General features: G+C 42.8%; 2 protein-coding genes across 6 annotated transcripts in view; both read right to left on the reverse strand.

The window, feature by feature from the left end:
* Positions 1–11,119, reverse strand: part of LOC121001341 (carbonic anhydrase 13-like) — a 68,190-nt gene extending 57,071 nt beyond the window's left edge. Inside the window, exons 1-2 of the mRNA XM_040432372.1 lie at positions 10,967–11,119; positions 2,541–2,738 (exon numbers count right to left, since the gene is read on the reverse strand). Coding sequence (XP_040288306.1) covers positions 2,541–2,738; positions 10,967–10,997 — 229 coding nt within the window. The 5' untranslated portion in view covers positions 10,998–11,119. The remainder of the gene's footprint in view (positions 1–2,540; positions 2,739–10,966) is intronic.
* An 8,304-nt stretch (positions 11,120–19,423) lies between these two features.
* LOC121001285 (carbonic anhydrase 13-like) overlaps positions 19,424–21,102 on the reverse strand; it is an 86,482-nt gene continuing 84,803 nt past the window's right edge. For all 5 annotated transcript variants that reach the window (XM_040432281.1, XM_040432284.1, XM_040432282.1 and 2 more), the window contains one exon: positions 19,424–20,041. In XM_040432281.1, the coding sequence (XP_040288215.1) occupies positions 19,904–20,041 (138 nt within the window). In that variant the 3' untranslated portion in view covers positions 19,424–19,903. The remainder of the gene's footprint in view (positions 20,042–21,102) is intronic.

Below are 21,102 nucleotides of genomic sequence, written 5' to 3' on the forward strand. Positions count from 1 at the left end.
CGACCGTATGTCTTTTTCAGTATTTTGTGGACCGCAAAAAATACGGATGATATCCTTGTCCGTTATGCGGACAATAATAGGACATGTTCTATCTTTGAACGGAACGGAAATACGGAAATGGAAGGCATACAGAGTGCCTTCCGTTCTTTTTGCAGATCCATTGAAATGAATGGTTCCGTATATGGTCCGTATACGAAACGCAAAAAACGGAACATAAACGGAAAAAAAAATAACTGACCAAATAACTGAAGTGTGAACTCAGCCTAATTTATATGTGCTGTGAGGGGTAGCTTTCTTTCAGGGGATCATCCTCACAGATACGGCTTCAGGACACCAGGTTTTCATGTCCCAACTCGTGCATTTATTGTGGCACACCAGCAAATGCAAAACAACTAAACAATAAACACTCGCGCCCGTCCAGGCTATCCCTGACTCACCTAAGTCACCGTTCACACACACGTGAACCCATGCGGCTTTCCCAGCCTAATGGCCATTAGCCTCATGGCTGTTACCACACCGGTGTCTTTTGGGGGATTGTGGTCTAGTCGTCCGCCCGACACTGACCATGCGATCCTTATCCCTAGGCGTCGCGGGACCCCCCAAACCTCAGGCTAATCCTAGCCTCGTGGTCTCTCGGCGTTCCCAGCTCACACCACACACAGAACCACTCCAGGGTTCTGTACAACACAAGACACCCCCCTCTCACTTTGAGGACAGCTTTATGCTCCGCTGATTGTGGCACCTGTTGCTGCCTCAGGCCTGACCACTGATGGGAAAGAGATGGATAATCCTGCCATTCCTCTCTCCTAACAGCCATGAGGCCTGTCACTGTCTCACAGTGCATACTAAGCTCCGTTCAACTGCAATTGTTAAGGAGTCTTCTCTATTATTGTGTGCTAAGCTTTGAAGTCCCCTCACTGCATTCCGCCTCTCTGATAATACCCATCTCTCAGGCATTCCCACCAATATTGTTTCCGTGGCCATGGTAAGTATAGTTTTGGCTGTATTCACATGGTCACAGGTTTTTCCTGTATACATGTTTACATATATGTCATGTTTAATGTATACACGTAAAATGGATGCCATACAGCGGCATCTTTCATCATATGGTTCCATTGTATAAAACAAGGATCCATTGAACATACTGTATATGCTTTTTTTGCTAGACTCTGTGCTGGATGGAAAAGTGTAGTATACTACGCTTTTGCATAGTTTTTTCCCCCACCAAAATATATGTTAAACGTGTGATAATATGTGAACACAGCATTAGGCTACATGCACACAACCGTATGTGTTTTGCGGTCCGCAAATTGCGGATCCGCAAAAAAAAAAGGATGACGTTCCGTATTGGCATCTGTTTTTTTTGCGGATCCGTTTTTTTTTTACGGATCCATTGTAATAATATCAATCCTTGTCCGCAAACTAGAAAAAAATAGGATATGCACTATTTTTTTTGCGGAGCAACGGAACGGACATACTGATGCGGACATCACACGGTGTGCTGTCCGCGTTTTTTGCTGACCCATTGAAATGAATAGGTCCGCATCCTATCCACACAAAAAACGGAACGGACACGGAAACAAAATACGTTCGTGTGCATGAGGCCTTAACTACACTTTAGTTTAGAACCTCCAGATTCTAATGCTTATATTGCCACTGATTTACATGAATGCAATTGCCTTCCTATGGTAAAATTAGCCCAGAAATAATATAGTAATTGTTACTTTAGATCAGGGTTTCTCCACTCCAGTCCTCGGGACCCATCTACTGGTCAGGATTTGAGAATATCCTACAAAATGAATACCTGTGGTAAGTCCTGATGCATGGACACTAATTATATCACCTGCTCAATACTAAGGAAATCCTGAAAACATGACTGGTAGGTGGGCCCTGAGGACTGGAGTTGAGAAACCCTGCTTTAGAAGTTTATTGAAACGTACAGTGGGTGTAGAACCTCTGTGCCAAATAACCAATTTGACTTTGGGCTAGACCTAAGGTCGTTATCCTGGCAGTCCCAGGTTGTCACCCTTTAACCCTAATACAGGGATCTGGTCTGCACTGCAGGGGAGCCACCAGGCCGCTACCTCTTGGAATAGCCTGCTGTAGTTGGTAGCTGACCCACTGGTGCAGACTTGCAAGCTAGATGCACTTATTGCTCAAGCAACCTCCCACTGGAGAAGGTACCTTAAATACACTGAGGTGGCCAGCCATAGATGGGGCATGTGCTGGCCATCAAGAGCCTAAGAACATGCATGCACCCTACAGGCAGTGTCAAGAGATCAGGAAGAGCAGTGCAGAGCGTGGTCTGTAGCTCTAGAAGATGCACTGGATTCCAGAGTCTGGGCCTGCTGCAGGTGGGTACAAGAGGGCCAGAAGGCCTGCACTGTTGGATTCCTGAGGGTTGAAACATGGTAAAAGATGTGTCACCGTGTCCACCATGGATAGCGGAATGGTGGCAGGCACGGAATGCTGTCATAACAATTATCTTGTAAATGTATTGCATTACTATACATCTGAGTTAGAATAAAAGAAAATCCAACCTGATTTATCTTCTCCATCGTCAAATTCAACAGTGAATGTATGACCACTATTCATAATACGTTTTGCAGAAGATGGATCATAGTCAACGTTGATAGGTGGCAAACTAGGATCATAGATGGCAGCTTTAGTTATGATATCAATAGGTGATTGACGCTCTCCATTAGCAAGAGGAAACAATTCATGCCAAACCTTAGGACCTGCATTTGAAGGGGAAAAGTGGTTAATGTCTCTCCAAGATAAACTTGTTCAAAACTATAAAGAAAACTTAAATAGAGGATGGCTCTCATTTACTGATATAAATCCCTGTAACACATCTTGTAGAATGATTTCCAAGGTTTTTCAAGATCAAATTTTAGCATATTCGCAACTATTCACAACACATTCTCTAAATAATGTAAAATAGATCCCCTGGCAGCATTAGACTCACCTACCAAAACATTCTCCACTGGGTCCAGACTCTGAAACAGTAATGGACTCCAAAGGTCCTACACAACCCGTTTTTGAAGCTGACTTTGAAGAAAATCTGTACTGTAGCCTATTTTGCGATCCACAAAACACGGATATGGGCCGTGTGCATTCCACATTTTGTGGAACAGAACATCTTGCCCATAATAGAACAGCCCTATTCTTGCCCGTATTGCGGACAAGAATAGGACATGTTCTATATTTTGAGGATACCGCGGAATGGACAAACAGATACGGACAACACCGTGTGCTGTCCACATCTTTTGTGGCCCCACTGAAGTGAATGGGTTCGCATCCAACCCGCAAAAAATGTGGATCGGATGCTGACAAAAAAAATATGTTTGTGTGCATGAGCCCTTAGGATGTATTCTTGTGAGGTGATTTACTAAACTATGAGACGTCACAGAAAGATTATGATGGAATCGAAAGTAAATGTACATTATGAGGCTGAACTGTGTAACTCAGGAGCACATCTGGTCAAGACCTCAGAGGAAGAGCCTGCAGCCGGTCCAGGTGGTCACGTGAGCGCAGCAGAGATGGCGAGTGATGGATGGGTAGGTACTGCTGAAATAATCTTGCTTCCACAGGTTAGAAGACAGAGGGAATTTATGGGGGAAAAAAACTTAAAATATCATTGAGTATATTGAACATACTAGTTTGGTAGTATAGTTCTTCTTTATTGATTTTCCCATTATCACTGAAAAGTGTTAATGTAATATAATCAAGAAGTGTTTCATCTTATCTCTGGAGCAGGACCTTTTAAAGGGCTTTTCTGGGTGTTTAATCTTGATGCTCACAAGAAGAATTTGGCAGCAGCTTTCTTCCCATTGAGGACACAGGACTTCGCATACATATGCATGGGGAAGAGAGTTGGGAGATATAGCCAGGGACGTAGCTATAGGATTAGCAGGGGAAGCGGCTGCTTTGGGACTCAACCTCAGAAGGGGCCCCCGCCCCTGTCACCTACGCATATCTCATCAGGCTGATCATTGTGATACCAAATATGACTGGTGTAGGGGTCCCGGAATGAGAGATTGTCATTACGCGGGAATGCTGGATGTCAGTGGGGGGAAAGTTTGCACTCCCTGCGATGCCCACATTATACAGAAGGCAATTATTACAATAAGTTGGTGAGTTGTACCAGAGATGAGTTATCGCTTATGATATATTTTTTTCATCTTCTGGTAGTCCATCTGAAAGCTTCTGGATGTCTTCTGTGCAGCGGTGCCAATACATCTGATGTGGCATTACCATGAGGCTCTAGTGTCCCGTCCAGAAAACCTCGTTACCACTACTTTTGTTATCATACAGAACAGCATGAAAACTCATACAGGTGAAACTCGAAAAATTTGAATATTGTGCAAAGTTCATTTATTTCAGTAATGCAACTTAAAAGGTGAAACTAACATATGAGATAGACTCATTACATGCAAAGTGAGATATTTCAAGCCTTTATTTGTTTTAATTTGGATGATTATGGATTACAGCTTATGAAACTCCAAAATCACAATCTCAGGTACCCTTTGCTCAGGGGGTATGGACTAATTGGCTGACTAGAGTGTGACACTTTGAGCCTAGAATATTGAACCTTTTCACAATATTCTAATTTTAATTTGCATTAGGCCTATTGCACACGACCGTATGGCTTTTTCTGTGTTTTGCGGTCCGTTTTTCACGGATCCGTTGTTCCGTTTTTTGTTTCCGTTTCTGTTCCGTTTTTCCGTATGGCATGTACAGTATACAGTAATTACATCGATAAAATTAGGCTGGGCATAACATTTTCAATAGATGGTTCAGCAAAAAACGGAACGTAAACGGAAGACATACGGATGCATTTCCGTATGTGTTCCGTTTTTTTTGCGGACCCATTGACTTAAATGGAGCCACGGAACGTGATTTGCGGCCAATAATAGGACATGTTCTATGTTAGAACGGAACGGAAAAACGGAAATATGGAAACGGAATGCATACGGAGTACATTCCGTTTTTTTTGCGGACCCATTGAAGTGAATGGTTCCGTATACGGACCGTATACGGAACGCAAAAAACGGCCAGTAAACAGGGAAAAAAAATGGCTTGTGCAGGGGGCCTTACTGAAATAAATGAACTTTTGAACGCTATTCTAATTTTTCGAGTTTCACCTGTAGAGTCACACGACTAAATACATACACAGACAAAAGTAATGAGAAAGGTTGTCCATTTCTCACAGGGACAAACATGTTTTATTATACAATGACATTATATACAGTCAAATGACATACAGTGTATACTGTACGTGTAGGAAACAGACGGAGAGACTGCCGGGCCTGGTCTGAGAGGGATATCCTGACTAGTCACAGGAGTGGGGGTTCAGCATGTAGGTGCAGATATTCCTGCAAGTTATGAGCATTACTGACAATGCAAGGAAGAAAGCAATGATGTTACATTATGTTGGGGAGCAAGTCTATGATATCTTCACAACTCTGCCTGATACAGGGGAGAACAGTGACTATGAGCTCTGCAAAGAAGCATTAAGCAAGCACTTCTCCCCACATGTAAATGCAATCAGAGCAGTCAGCAACAGAAAGCATTGATGAATATCATGTCCAGGCATCTTGCAGCTTACTGTGAATTTGCAGATATAGAGAAGGAAATTCAAATGCAAATCATAAAAGGATGTATTTCATCTAATTAAGGAGACAAGCACTCAGAGATCCCACCATGACTTTAGTAAATTTGCTGGACACTGCGCATATAAGGCTACTTTCACACTTCTGTTGTTAATTCCGGTATTGAGACCGGAATTAAATGGATCTGCTTTGATTTTGCGCATCAGGATGCATCTGTTTCGTTAGGAAGCGGTTGTGTGAAATCAAAACGGGGAAAAAAACGGATCCGTCGCTAAATATATTGACACTCAATGGGTGAAGGATCCGTCACCATTGACTTACATTATTTTCAGTGCCGGATTCATTTTTTTCCGTTCTTATGACCGGACATAAAACCGCAGCTTGCAGTGGTTTTGTGTTCAGATCCTGCAAGTCAGTATCCCAGAGTGGACTTATTTCTGAGTGACCTGCATCCCCACTACAACACTAGTTGTATTTTGCCACCCATCATTCACTCGGTAAAAGAAAAACTTTATTTTACTATGACCAAGCCAGCCTAGTTACTGGTCTCCATATCCGACCACCTGGTCCCTGTTCTACTGCCTTGTACCCCGCTGCTCATCCAACACCAAGGTCACCCCAGCCCCCCCCAGACAGGAGACCTCAAGATCCAGAGTATGCCCCGTGGGGAAGAATGGTTTTGCCCCTCCGACCTCTGCATGCGTGAACTGGGGGAGCACTGGAACAGGGTTGGCCATCGTGAGGGCTACAACCACCTTCATTGCCACAGCCACCACCTGCCTCTTCTGTGGGCCGGCACGCTGCAACTGTGCAGGGAGTTATCAGGAACGAATGATTAATTCCCTATAATAGCCTGGTTGTTCAAAGATTTTGGTGTCTGTATCAGTGATCAGTGGCACTTTTATACATGGCAATAATCAAGAATGAGGATTCTTAGGAACGCTCCTTTCTGATGAACGCCCTGATCATCGGCCTGGGTAAAGAGGCCTTCAGTTTTTTTGTTTGCACTAAGATAAGCAAATTTCCCATCCCGATTGCCCAAATCCCTTGTAGGATTGAATGCTTGATTATGACATGACCTTTTGTACAAGAATTTTAACTAATTGCAAAGTCCAACCTCAGTCTGAGATCTTAAAATTCTTGAAGGCCATTACCAGGTTAGGATCCTATTGAAGGTTGACTGGTGCTCAGTTAAAGCGCTTGTCACACAGCCAATGCAAAGTGAAAAGGCAAATAATAGTTATCAAGATAATATAGATTTAGAACATTAGAAAATGCGAACTCCCACAACAGGGTATGTAGAAGAGCCTTTAGTATACTTTCTAAAATATATATAAGTAGGGACACCGGAGCTGACAACCTCTGGTTACAAAGACTATTAATCCTAAAGAGGTATTCCAGTTATTCAAGGTATTCAAGTTATCTGCTATCCACAGGATAAGGGGTAACTATTAGATTGGGGGGTGTCTGACCGCAGAGATCCCCATCGATCATGAGAACAGGGGCCTTGTACCCTCTGGGATCCCAAAATGAAAGGAGCAGCAGGTAAAGTGCTCGTATTCAGCTATCTCCGGCAGTCCCATACAGTTGCCTGCTCAACCTGTCGCTCCATTCATTTTGTTCACCCCCTGGGGACCTTTGTTTTGCGGTGGCGATCATACTTACCTGATCCCAGCTCCTGAGTTCTGGCTCCACACTCTCTCCCTCAGGTGTCGCAGGTCTCTCTGCATCAACATCCGGTTTGATGCAGGTTACGTGGCTGCTGTAGTGATTGACAGGCCGCAGCAGTGACCTGTTACCCATACATCAGGTCACTGGGTCACTTGACGCATGGGTGAAATGTCACCACTGCTGCATGTCATTGGCTGCAGCGGCCACGTGACCAGTGTCAAACTGGATGTTGACTTGGGGACACTTAAGACCTGTGGCACATGAGGGGAAGCCATGGAGCCGGAATCCACTGCAGGTCCAGCCATGCTGGGAAGTCTGCAGAAAAGTTCTCCAGGGTGAACAACCCTTTTAAGTTATTTTTTGAAGTTTTGAATCTTTCTAAATGTTATCAAGGATGTTGTGCTCTGTAACAATAAGACCATGTTTACAGATGAGTATATGCACAATATACAGGTGAAACAATTTTTTTTTTAATATCGTGCAAAAGTCAATTTATTTTGTTTCAGTAATGCAACTTAAAGGAATTGCATTAATGCAACTTAAAATTAGAATTTTGTGAAAAGGTTCAATATTCTAGGCTCAAAGTGTCACACTCTAGTCAGCCAATTAATCCATACCCCCTGAGCAAAGGGGACCTGAGATTGAGACTTTGGAGTTTCATAAGCTGTAAGCCATAATCATCCAAATTATAACAAATAAAGGATTTAAATATCTCGCTTTGCATTTAATGAGTCTCTCTCATATGTTAGTTTCACCTTTTAAGTTGCATTACTGAAATAAATGAACTTTGCTCGATATTCAAATTTTTCGAGTTTCACCTGTATTTCTCCTCTGCTCCATAGTCTTTTAATGGAAAGAGAGAATCCAGCTTCTTGTGGAGAAAATAATAGTTCTTTATTGGCTCATCGTATAAAATCCACCAAAATCACAGGAAAAAGGTGTACAGTAACATGTTTCGGGCTACAGCTGCAGCCATTTCTATCATAGTCTTTTAATGGTATTGAACAATGCTTAAAACATTATGATCTTCCACCATCTATGAAGCAATCAGCTATTGTATTGATTCCAAAATTGGAGAACCCATTAGATAGAGCGGATTCTTACAGACTGATTTCTTTAATAAACTTGAATGTCAATGCCGTGGCTAAAGTTGTTGGCAGTCCGTCTTCCTAAAGTCACTGGTGAAACACATATTAAACAAGATCAAACAGACTTTGTGCCATCTAAAACATCTAATGCAGTGGTCCCTCAACTTAGAATATTAATTGGATCCAGGACGACCATTGTATGTTGAAACAACTGTAACTGTTCTCGGTTCCAAAGCCCCAAAAGGTCATCCAAGATAAGAGAAAGTGAAGATTTAAGAAAAATAAGCAGATAACTAAGACAGATAAAACAAGTCCTTACTTCTGACAGTCAGGAATAGCTGCGAACCAGCATCTAATCCAGCTATTACCAGAGAAGTGGCCTTGATTGGTTGGATCTGGGTCTGAGGAATTGTGTGTTGAGTCTGGTTTCAACTTACGATGGGTCAGAAAAGATCATTGAATGTTGAAAATATTGTATCCTGAGGCCGTTGTATCCTGAGGGATCACTGTATAAGGGGAAGTCTTTTTTAATACTTAAATTCAGCCTTACATTGTGAATCAGTCTCTGAATAGATGTTTTGAGGTTCTCAGTTTCAGGAATTATCAGGGATTGGGAGAAACAAAGATAAATCAGATTTATAATTACTGGATTCGGCAGGGATTCCTTTTGATTCTGAAGGTCACTTAAAATTTTTGAGAATTTTTGTCTCCAAGAAGGCTATAAAAAATATGAGAATCTTAATATTTTTCCTTTTTTAAATGGTTTAGAGAAAAGACCCAAGATCTGGTACTTCCCTTGAAAATAGTTGATTGCATTGCTTTAATCCAGGGATGTCCAACCTACGGCCCTCCAGCTGTTGCAAAACTATATCTCCCGGCATGCCTGGACAGCCTACAGCTAGAAGGGCATGCTGGGAGATGTAGTTTTGCAATAGTTAGTGGGCCATGGAACGAACATCCCTGCTTTAATCAAAGTGGTATTATTACCATCAACTCTTGAGATATTCGATGAGACCCCATTAGATATTTATTGTGATTTTTTTTTTCCTTCCTAGGTTGGTGGTGGGGAGGTTGGGCTTGGTGGAGAGGGTATAGTTTTATATGTTAGGGTACTTTCACACTAGCGTTTTTCTTTTCCGGCGCTGAGTTCCGTCCTAGGGGCTCAAATCCGGAAAAGAACTGATCAGTTTTATCCCCATGCATTCTGAATGGAGAGTCAGTCCTTCAGGATGCATCAGGATGTCTTCAGTTCAGTCTTTTTGACTGATCAGGCTTTTCAGAAAACCGTAGCATGCTGTATTTTTACCTCCGGCCAAAAAGCCTGAACACTTTGACTAAACGCCGGATCAGGCCTTTTTCCCATTAACGCCGGATCTGGCACTGTGTGTTCAGTCAAAACGGATCCGGCTTTTGCATGTTAAACCCGAAAAATGTGAAAAAAAAGTTAAAGTCCATAAATGGCGGATCCGTTTTTTCCAATGCATTTTTTCATTGTGATCAAAATCCTGATCAGGATTCAAATGTAATCCGTTTTCACACGTTTTTCCGGATCCGGCGGGTAGTTCTGGTGTCGGAATTGAACGCCGGATTAAAACAACGCTAGTGTGAAAGTAGCCTTAGTCTTTCTTTGCTGTTATACCTGAATAAAGATTATTTATAAAACAAAAAATTTAACATTTAAAGGGGTTCTCTCACTACAGCAAATAGCATTTATTATGTAGACAAAGTTAATACAAGGCACTTCCTAATGTATTGTGATTGTCCATATTGCCTTCTTTGCTGGCTGGATTCATTTTTTATCACATTATACACTTCTTGTTTTCATGGTTACAACTAGAGTTGAGCGAACGTGCCTTTTGGCAGGTTCGAGTTCGGGTTTTAAGTGAATTACATAATGGATTCCGTTACAGAATTCACCTAAACCCTGAACCCGAACCTGCCAAAAGGCAGGTTCGCTCTACTCTAGTTACATCCGCCTTGTAATCCAGCAGTGGTGGCCGTTCTTGCACACTATAGGAAAAAGCTCCAGCCTATGTGCACTCCATCGGTCCCGGCCACATGCAAGCACGGCCACCACTATTGGATTGCAGGGTGGTTGTAATCCCTTGATATGAGCAGTGAAAGGAGGCAATATGGATAATGACAATACATTAGTAAGTGCCTTGCATTAACTTTGTCTACAAAGATAAATTCCATTTGCTGAGGTGAGACAAACCCTTTAAGCACATTACATGTTTTCCCAGTATGGACGTCATATAGAACCGTGGATACTGTGGACTACAGCCATCAATGGTCCTTCATTTACTCCATGAAGACCATTGACAGATGAGGATGCATACTTAGGCTTTTAACTATGTGCACATTGTGTGTGCAGTTTAGGTAGCAATGTCTCAATGAGCATTTTTCCTATGTTGTTGCAATGGTGGTGCCATTAAAGGGGATGTTTACTTTTGGTGCATATGGAGGTAATAGAGGGGGTCCCATTGCCAGTTCAGCAGCAGGACCACTTTTCAGGAGCCCATCATAAACAATCCCTTGTAGGCCAAGTAATAATTCTAGAATATAATTCATTATGCATTACTTAAAGCTTACCATTGTGGTCAGCGTACCCCCAGTTGTCCATACTTCTGCTTCTTGGGGAACTGCACAAAGTTTCTGCCGCCTTTGTTGAGAGAAGGAGTGAAGTCTAGCAGTGCACTTCAATCGCTTGATCCTATTTGCCTTAGCTGAATTCCTCACTGGAGAGGTCAGAGATGTCTGCAAGTTCCACTTGCTCCTCTTGCAGGCAGCGGCAGGACCTCTTCTTAGCAGGCTGGTTAGAAGGTAGTGGCTTTCCTAACTTGCAGCAATGGTTTATACATGTCAGTGTGCCGGATCCTGCCCACTGCTTTACTGTACGTCAATATAATGAGTCTGAACAGATAAGGAGAGGCGAATGTTCTTAGTGCAAAAATGAAGAAATGACATAATGAGTTATGTTCAATAAGTAACCGAGTTCATGTAACTCTGATTGCCTTTACTTCTCACTAGGATCTAAATGATTCTCATAGAACATTCAAAGAAATCATATAAGAAAGTGAAGTTCGGACTTGGAGCGATTTAAAAATGGACTTTATATCAGGGAAAATGTATCATGAATAATTGTTTAAAGGGGTTGTCCCACAAAAAATATTCTACAGTTTCCAAACCAACATCTGGAGCTGAATACTTTTGTAGTTGCATGTAATTAAAGATTTAGCATAGCCGCCGAGTTATTCAATAAAATGTATCTGTATAGCGCCACCTGCTGTTAGTTTTTTTCTTATTTCTTTGTCCTGCTCACTGAGAAGGTCGCACATGCTCAGTTTCATTCTTCAACTGCCTCTTGAACAGTGATAGGGAGAACATGGACACGCCCCCTTAGCTGCAGCAGAATAGACACTCCCCTTCAGCTGTCAGCTTGATATAAATCTAGCAGAGCAATTAACGGGGAGATCTCTGGACCCATGTGAGGTACAGGGCTGGTTCTAGCTTTGTTAGAAAGAGATTGCCATGTACTATATGATGTCTGATTTTCATTTTTTAAACTAGTCATGGGAGAACCTCGTTAATATATTGTTGCCTAATTAATTGCTCATAACCTGAAAAGGGTTTTCCCATACACAACTTTCTTCAGCTATCCACGGGATGGGTGATAAACACAAATACTGGGACCTTTACCAATCACAAGACCCCAAATCCCCTGTATGAATGGAGCAGTAGGGCACATGTGAGACCACCACTCCAGCCACTGTCTACAGGACTGATGGAGATAGCCAAGCTATCTCTGTCAGTCCCATAGCAAGTGACTGGAGCAGTGGTCATGCCTGTGCAATACAACTCCATTCATATAGAGACTCAGGGAAGGAGAGTCAGGGCAGACAGTAAGTGAACAGGAAATACTGCTCCAGTGTGTGCACGTGTGTGCAGAGACCAGATGTGTGGCTTAGTCAGAGCCCAGGCACCAGAGCAGCCAGAGTAGAGAAGTATCCAATAATTCAAATCTGCCGGCACTCGACCTTTGGCGTTCGCGCTGCAGCGGGAAGGAGTACAACTCCACGTGTAAATCAAAAGGGATCCTGGCAGCCGGCAGTTGCTATTCAAAGTATTCTTTTATTTTTGTCATAATATTGTCTCTTATGACGCGTTTCGGCTCAATAGCCTTTATCAACAAGGCTTTTCGCCTGCGCCGAAGGAAGGAAGCCGGCAGCAGGAGCGCGTCCTTCACTCACTGCGCCTGCGCCAAATACTAAACGGGACGGCGCAGGCGCGAGATTTACGGGACACTGAGGAGAACTCGGACGTCAACCAACTGTACATGGGCGTGCCAAAGTGTGAGAAGACGGAGCAGCAACGCCCCACTAGCACCTAGAGGCTCATTAGCATATTATAAAAGTCTTTATTTTGAGGGAACGGCGGCAGGCAGGGAGTTATAAAGCACACTGTTATGTACTGCTGACATCAGCACATCGCTAATTTCAGCCAGATACATAATGATTTTTCTCATGACAGAAACCCTTTAAATAGAAAACCATGAACCATGGAACCCTTTTAGTCAGTGTAGACCTCAGATGTCATAGAGAACACATGCATAATTTTCAAATAAAAGCAAAATGTTTGCTTTTCTCATTGGGCCACAAATGGGCATACCCAACACATTTTCCAGGGATTTCCAGGATTTTTATACTGATGACCTACTTTAGTATGGGCCATCAATATCAGATTGATGGGGTCTGAAACCCTGAACTTTCATTAATCAGCTGTTCCCAAGCAGCTCCGACACTGAAAACAGGTGCCAGATCTATGGAGCTGGTTATTGCCGTGCTTGTCCTTTTCAAGTGAATGGGAGCAGCATTATTGTTTTATGGCTCTGTCATTACTTGAGTGTTTGCACCTGTCAAATCCAATATCCATGTTCAAGGACACAGCTACTAGAGTAGCAGGAAAAGAAGCTATGGGTCCCCGTAGCCGAGGGGGCTACCTTCAATATTAAAGGAACCGGTTATTTAAAACACTGCAGAACTGGACTTCACCTTTAGCAGTCACCTTTGCCAGGTACCAACGGTGTCTCCTGTTACTCAGATACCCCCTTGACTTACAGTAGGATGGCCAGGCATTTGCAAGGCATCTTATGAAGCACATACTGTATCAACCAGGTAGGTAACAAATACAAAGAAGTAAAACTTACTACTAGATGATAGGAACTAAATAATGATGGTAAACAGATGATAGCACAAATGAATGAAAGAGATGTCAGTCAAGTAATGCAGCAGATGGAAGATGGTGATGGTATACAGACTGGGACCAGATGAATCTCGATAAACAGAAATAAATGACACTGACGGAAAGTGACACTAGCAAGATAAGGAGAACGCTCTAGGACCCAGAGACAAGAAAAATTAAATTAAAAAAAAAAACTAAGTAATCAATTAACAGATTCCACAAGGAAATAACAAACAATAAACATCAAGACTAGAAGCAAGGCAAGGGGTAGAAGGACTACAAGAACCAAACTACACTGACAAGAATACAAGGAATAACAAGGATTCTGGATACAAATGTGTAGAGCTCACACTATACACCACACTATTAGTGGAGAAAGCAGGAATAAAGTTGACCAATCAAAATCTCCTCCCTAAACTAAATAAAGTCCATGCATGTGGTACACATCCACAATACAGTTCCCGTAGACAGTTCTAGCGTCACATGGAGACCTTTTCGCACAGATTCATATGGGAAAAAAAAGTACTCTTGCATGCTGTAATACCTGCTCTGTTACATACTGTAAAGGGGTACATAAAGCCTCTTGGAGGCACCATATGGTGGACCCCAATACACTGCAGTCCTGGGTCCACGCATGGAGCTTATTAATCAAAACCTTTCCAATTCCTAAACAAAATTTCTATTAATGGTGATCAGGGTGTGTCCCATGGTTATTTGTTATGTTGTTATGTGTACTCGTCTGTAGGTCTACGTCTGTCATAAGACAAGTGCAGTTGCTCCTTAGATCTATTTATTACATTGATTTTATGTTTTTATATATGGTGGGAATATATTTAGCAGCCACTTTGTAAGGTGCGCAGAGGAAATTTATTATATCAGGTAAATTACTGCAAAAAAATGCACCAAAATGATACGCAACTGACAATACTGAGACAATACTGACAATACTGAGCCCCTCATGCACCACGTCACGGTGTCTCAGCACGCCTACCACTCAACTGCCCGTGGTGTGTGACCGACAACAGACCATGTGACACCATTGTTAGTAACATTCTTTGCTAGCTTCTGGTAGCTTCTGTGTCACATGGTCTGTTGTGGGTGCGGCTCACAGCTTTATCTTACCTCACAGTGCATTGGTGATACCACTATGGAGGCCTGTGAGAGTCTGGCTGTGAGTTGGTTCAGACCCTGTTCACACACCACGGGCAGTTGAGTGGTAGGACCCCACGCGTGCTGAGACACCGTGACGTGGTGCATGAGGGGCTCCGATATGTTCCTGACTGGAAGATATTGGCAAAGTTCTCAGCTTTTAACATCGGCCTGAGGAATTAGCTAGTATTGTCAGTTGTTTATCATTTTGGTGCATTTTTTTGCAGTGATTTTTGTTTGTATATTTTTTCATCTGCACAATGTATCATTTTGTGTAAGTTGTTCTTGTGGTGCATGCGGTCCGCCCCGGCAGCCTCCATTGTACGCATTTTTTGCTGGGGTTTGCCGTTATCTGTGGACCGCATGCGGAGGAATTGCTCCCCCGGTTATAGACACGCTACAGTGTCTGGGTTTGGAGCATTTTCACCCGTTTAGGCCACTTTTTTCCGTGAGTTTTTTTGTCAGGTAAATTACTATAGAATTTGTAAGGTTACCCCAATTCCCCTGTTTCTTGGCGATTAGCGTAGGCTACATACTTCTTTTTAAGGCAATTACATCATAGAACTAGCTATAAATCTCTCCGGTATATTTGCCTATGTAACCTCCAGTCACAGATGTGCTCCTGATTCACGCACAGAATTTTCTCCTCATACTTCATTGAGTCATGTGAACTCAGGATGTATGAAAATCCTGCAACTATGGAGGGGTGAGGGATTTAACTAAAATAAGTCCCACAACAAGGGCTTTCAGATACTGCCATGTGACTTCTCGTGTACAAATGAGCAGCTCAAATTAAGCACATTCAGTAGATTTACTGCCTTTGTTTATTTTTCTGAACGTTAGGAGACTACAATAGGCCTCATAAAAGCAATTGTTATTTGTTACCCTACTTTTCATATCTACTCTGAGATATTAAAGGAGATTTCCAGTGATATTCTTGCATGAAAGATAAGACACATATGCCATAAAATGGGGCTGGGAAGTCTGGCCACCACCAGCACGCCAAAGAACATAAAGTTCCTGTTCCTTGTTCTCAGAGTAAGGGCTCATGCACAAGGCCGTTGTTTTTGTCTGCATCCGTATGTCCGTCCGCGGCACCCACCAAAAAATAGAACATGTCCTATTATTGTCCGTTTTACGGACAAGGATAGGACAGTTCTCCAGAGGGCAGGACGTCCCATTCTGCAAAACCTGGCTGGTGTCCGTGTTTTGCGGACCCGCAATTTGCTGACCACAAAAACGGCAATGGCCGTGTGCATGAGCCCTAAAGGTGAACAGCTGTTAAAGGGAAGTGAATGGGATTTATAAAACCTTCTGATTAAATTCCTAAAAGTACACCTTTAATGACTGGCATCCTTATGTGAATTAGATGTCGATATCATCGGATCATTACCACCGAACACTGCATCCAGATGAACGATATTCACGTACGGAAACTGTCTACACTTTGGACAGCACCCGGACTGAACACTGACCAATAAAGTCAATTGGTGAAATGGCATGAGAGATTGTCCATATAGGCCATTGGTCTATACCGAGAAGATCACAGTATGTACTGTTCAGCTCCCCTACTCATTCACTCAAATGAATGTCTCTGTAAGAAAAATGGACGGCACACAGACACCATCCGTGAGAAGTCCCTTCAAAAACTCATCTGTATTCACCGGTCAGAGCGAAATGAACGGTTTCAATGTGGATGTCTTTACACAGGTATCCACTGATTGGATTCATTTTTTGTGATTTTATAATGTGGGTCATTTATGTTCGCATTCTTTTTAAAGCATACTAGTAAAAGTTACGTTTTAGCTTTATTACTTCAATATCGCCCACCGCTTTTTTCTTTCTCTATTTTGTCTTGTTGCATTAGGGGTATGTATCACAGTACTTGATAGAGCTGTAAGGCTACTTTCACACTAGCGGCAGGATGGATCCGACAGGCTCTTCACCCTGTCAGATCCGTCCTGCTGCTAATTCGCCGTGCCGCCGGACTGCCGCTCCGTCCCCATTGACTATAATGGGGCGGAGCTCCGGCGCAGCACGGCAGTGCGCGTTGAGAGGCCGCCGGACTAAAAAGTCGGACATGCAGAACTTTTAGTCCGGCGGCCTCTCGCCGTGCACTGCCGTGCTGCGCCGGAACTCCGCCCCATCCCCATTACAGTCAATGGGGGACGGAGCAGCAGTCCGGCGGCACGGCAAAATAGCGGCAGGACGGATCCGACAGGGTGAACAGCCTGTCGGATCCGTCCTGCCGCTAGTGTGAAAGTAGTCTAACTGCATATTACACTGCACAGAGTGAACTTTACTGACAAATAAGTAAAAATAGTAATAAAGGTTACATAGATAAACACTTTGGGGGTCATTTATTGAACAGAAATACGCCTAACGCTCACGCCAGGTCTAAAAAAGTGGGCGTGGTGTAGGCGGGGAGGGGCTGGTAAGCCAGTCTCATTTACCATTTTCCACGTCTGTTTTAGGCCTCTTTCACACAACCGTTTTTTTTTTTTTTTTTTGCGGGCCGTTTTTTGCGTTCCGTATACGGAACCATTCATTTCAATAGTTCCGCAAAAAAAAACGGAATGTATTCCGTATGCATTCCATTTCCGTATTTCCGTTTTTCTGTTCCGTTAAAAGATAGAACATGTCCTATTATTGCCTGCAAATCACGTTCCGTGGCTCCATTCAAGTCAATGGGTCCGCAAAAAAAAACGGAACACATACGGAAATGCATCCGTATGTCTTCCGTATCCGTTCCGTTTTTTGTGGAGCCATCTATTCAAAATGTTATGCCCAGCCCAATTTTTTCTATGAAATTACTGTATACTGTATATGCCATACGGAAAAACGGAACGGAAAAACAGAACGGAAACGGAAACACAACGGAAACAAAAAATGGAAAAACGGACCGCAAAACACTGAAAAAGCCTTACGGTCGTGTGAAAGAGGCCTTAGGCGTAGAAAATGGTCTAAATGTAAGACAGCTCAGAAGCGGCGGAGGATACGCCGAAGTTATGTAGAGGCTGGCCCCATCTACATAACTCTGGCGGATCCACCGCCAGGTATAGGGCTTATAAAGACCGGCTTCTAAAATGGCGATCTTAATAAATGTGGCCCTTTGATTTTATATTTGCTGACTACAGACCTTAACCAACGGAGGAGCTTCCTTTTCCCAGTCTCTTTTCCTGGCGAGCTATGCTGTGCTGTGTCATCTACAGCCAGCAGTACAGACACCATCGCTCAGTGTGTCAGTCCCTTAGGGACTTTGTTTTATTTTTATAGTGAAATCATTTGACCTTCTTCTTGAGATCAGATGTAGAGATCCCGCTGACTTATTATTTACATTATACTGGATATTTTGCTTGTACATTGGGAGTGTTGCTGACTTGCAGAATCAACAAGTGCTTGTAATATGATACTTAATACTGGATGTATGGATTGACCAGAATCGTGTTCGTTTTTATTCTCAAAAATAAAAAGTTACATTTTTGTACATCTCCAGAGAATCTAGAGAAATCAGTTTTGGAAATTCTTCCTCCAGAAAGTTATTAGATTTTTTTGTTTGATGTTGATTTTTTTTATCAGACAGGAAATCCATGACTGTTTGGCCCCCGCCGTGGTCCCCAGATCCAATCCAAACGATCAGGTGTCCCTCTAGCCATGTACATTCATTTATACAAAGGTAACGCTGTAAAAGTGATTTCCACATTGCAGAAAGTGACGCTAAGAAGGGGCCACAGTCCAGGTTTATCTGTGCTCCTGCCCAGACGCTGTACAAGGAACAGAAACCATTCAAATACATGGAGAAACGCAATCTCTTTCCATCATAAACTGTAATTGGACATAGAAGAGCATGACCCAAACACTGATTATAAAGAACTAGCAGTGTATTGCTATGGAACATGACAGTGAAGGGGGCTACCCTCAGCAGCAGTGACAAATGTCCCAATGGACCCTTACCCTCTGTTACTCACATACTCCTCCATGGCATGAACCATATCCCCGCAGGGAGTTTTATGAGAGGCAATCGGTGACAGACATAAAGTTACCCTGCCATTTATCAGTGAGGGTTTGCACAGTTGGATTATGTATATAATCCATAATAATAATGTTTCCGGGAGTACAATACTGATGAGCTATCTTCAGGACATCTCATCATATCTGTTTGATGAGAGGTCCGACTCCCAGCACCCTTGCTGATCAGCAGTTTGAACAGGCTGCAGTGCTCCGTTATATTCATTGGTCATATGGCCTATGTACAGCTCAGTCCAATGTGAATGGGCTTAAGCTGCAATACCAAGCACAGCCACCATGCAATGTACGGCGCTGTGCTTGGTATGCAGCGAGGAGGCCGCAGTGGCCAAATAGCTGATCGGTGGGGGTGCCAGTAGCCGGACCCCCCACTATTTTTAGGATAGGTCATCAATATTGTACTCCCGTTAAACCCCTTTAATTATTACGTTTTTAGAAGTCACCATAGAGAACTGAAGCCTGTATAAAAGCACTCAGCATGTACCGCTCTTTGCAGTAATGGAGAACTATGGGGGAGATTTATCAAACTGGAGTAAAGTAGAACTGGCTTAGTTGCCCATGGCAACCAATCAGATTCCACCTTTCATTTTTCACAGCTCCTTTGGAAAATGAAAGGTAGAATCTGATTGGTTGCTAGGGGCAGCTAAGCCAGTTCTACTTTACACCAGTTTGATAAATCTCCCCCATAGTTCTCCTTTACTTTGCATAGTAGAGAGTCTCGTATCTAGTCTTTCTTTCTGGGCTAAATCAATATTTAACGATCATCATCTTGAAAATGAACATCCAATGTACAGCAGTTTTTTCGTCAGATCAATACATTACGGCCTATTTATACGGTACATTTTACGTCTATAAGGGAGTATTAGCAGTATTAGAAATACTTTCAGAGATGCATGCTTATTACTAAGATAGATAAATGGACTATAACTATATTCAGCGACGGTGTGTGATGTTCTGATTCCACATCGGAGTGTCCTGGTTGTTTCATTAGCAATACCCATTGTAATCAGTTAGGAAAGTGAGGAATCCACAACAGTCTGTACCGATCATCTTCCAGTAAAATGGGCATTATCTGGCCACGTTCATAGAGGAAATAAGGTCGGAAATGTAGATTTAAGGTTTGTGTGTCTTATTTTTGCATGAGGATCTGATAATTCTGGCTGCAAGAGGTTGAAGGGCTCTGTGGTTTTCTAATATGAAGCTGGGATCTTCATTCTCTGAACTGCAGAGTAAACCCCGGAAATGGTGAAGCTGGTGAAAAGAAAAGGAGTTTATTACACATACGGAGCATTCATGTATCCTTGTTTTATTCTCCAGCTATATTTTGCTTACAGGGATTTTCCACGTTTTGCTGCAGCTTCGTTTTACACAGTGACTACACTGTGGACAAAGCCTTCTGCTTCCAGTTTCATCCACTGTTTTGTTTCCAGCCGGCTGCCGAAAATAGCTGATCGTGGGGGTGCCGGGTGTTGGACCCCCACTGATCTGATGTTGATGATAATGACCTAACTTAAAGGGGTTGTGTCCCATCAACATGTCGCATTTATCATGTAGAGAAAGTTAATATAAGCCACTTACTAATGTATTGTGATTGTCCATATTGCTTCCTTTGCTGGCTGGATAAATTTTTCCTTTACATTATACACTGCTCGTTTCCATGGTTACGACCACTCTGCTATCCATCAGTGGTGGTCATCCATATACACTATAGGAAAAAGCGTTGGCCTCTCTGCTGGTCGGGACCGTGGGAGCTCACATAGCCTGGTGCTTTTTCCTATAGTGTGCAAGCACGACCACCACTGATGGACTGCAGGGTGGTCTGTAACCATGGAAACGAGCAGTGTATAATGTGATGGAAAATGAGTCTAGCCAGCAAAGGAAGCAATATGGCTAACAACAATACATTAGTAAGTGGCTTGTATTAAATTCCTCTACATACTAAATGCTATTTGCTTTAAAGGAATTCTGTCACCTCGTTTTAGGTTATAGAGATGCGGACATGCACGGCTAGATCTCCACTAGTATGTCCGCAATATACCAGTCCTATAGGGCTGTGTCCTTTTATTTTGTTTAAAAAATGATTTTAGAGATATGTAAATAAGCCTTGTAAGGTGCCCAAGGGGTTGTACTAGCTCGCCCATCGCGAGATTACAGCAATCTACCGTAACTGTGACGAAAGGAGGAGATTCGGAGGACGCAGGCGGTGCTGGGCTCCTTCACAGGGGTGCGTGGCCGGGCACCAAGAAGGTTAGTACAGCCCCTTGGGCACCTTACAAAGCTCATTTACATATCTCTAAAATCATTTTTTAAAC

This window comes from Bufo bufo, chromosome 5 (assembly GCF_905171765.1).
Source record: "Bufo bufo chromosome 5, aBufBuf1.1, whole genome shotgun sequence".
In the NCBI taxonomy this organism is placed as follows: domain Eukaryota; kingdom Metazoa; phylum Chordata; class Amphibia; order Anura; family Bufonidae; genus Bufo; species Bufo bufo.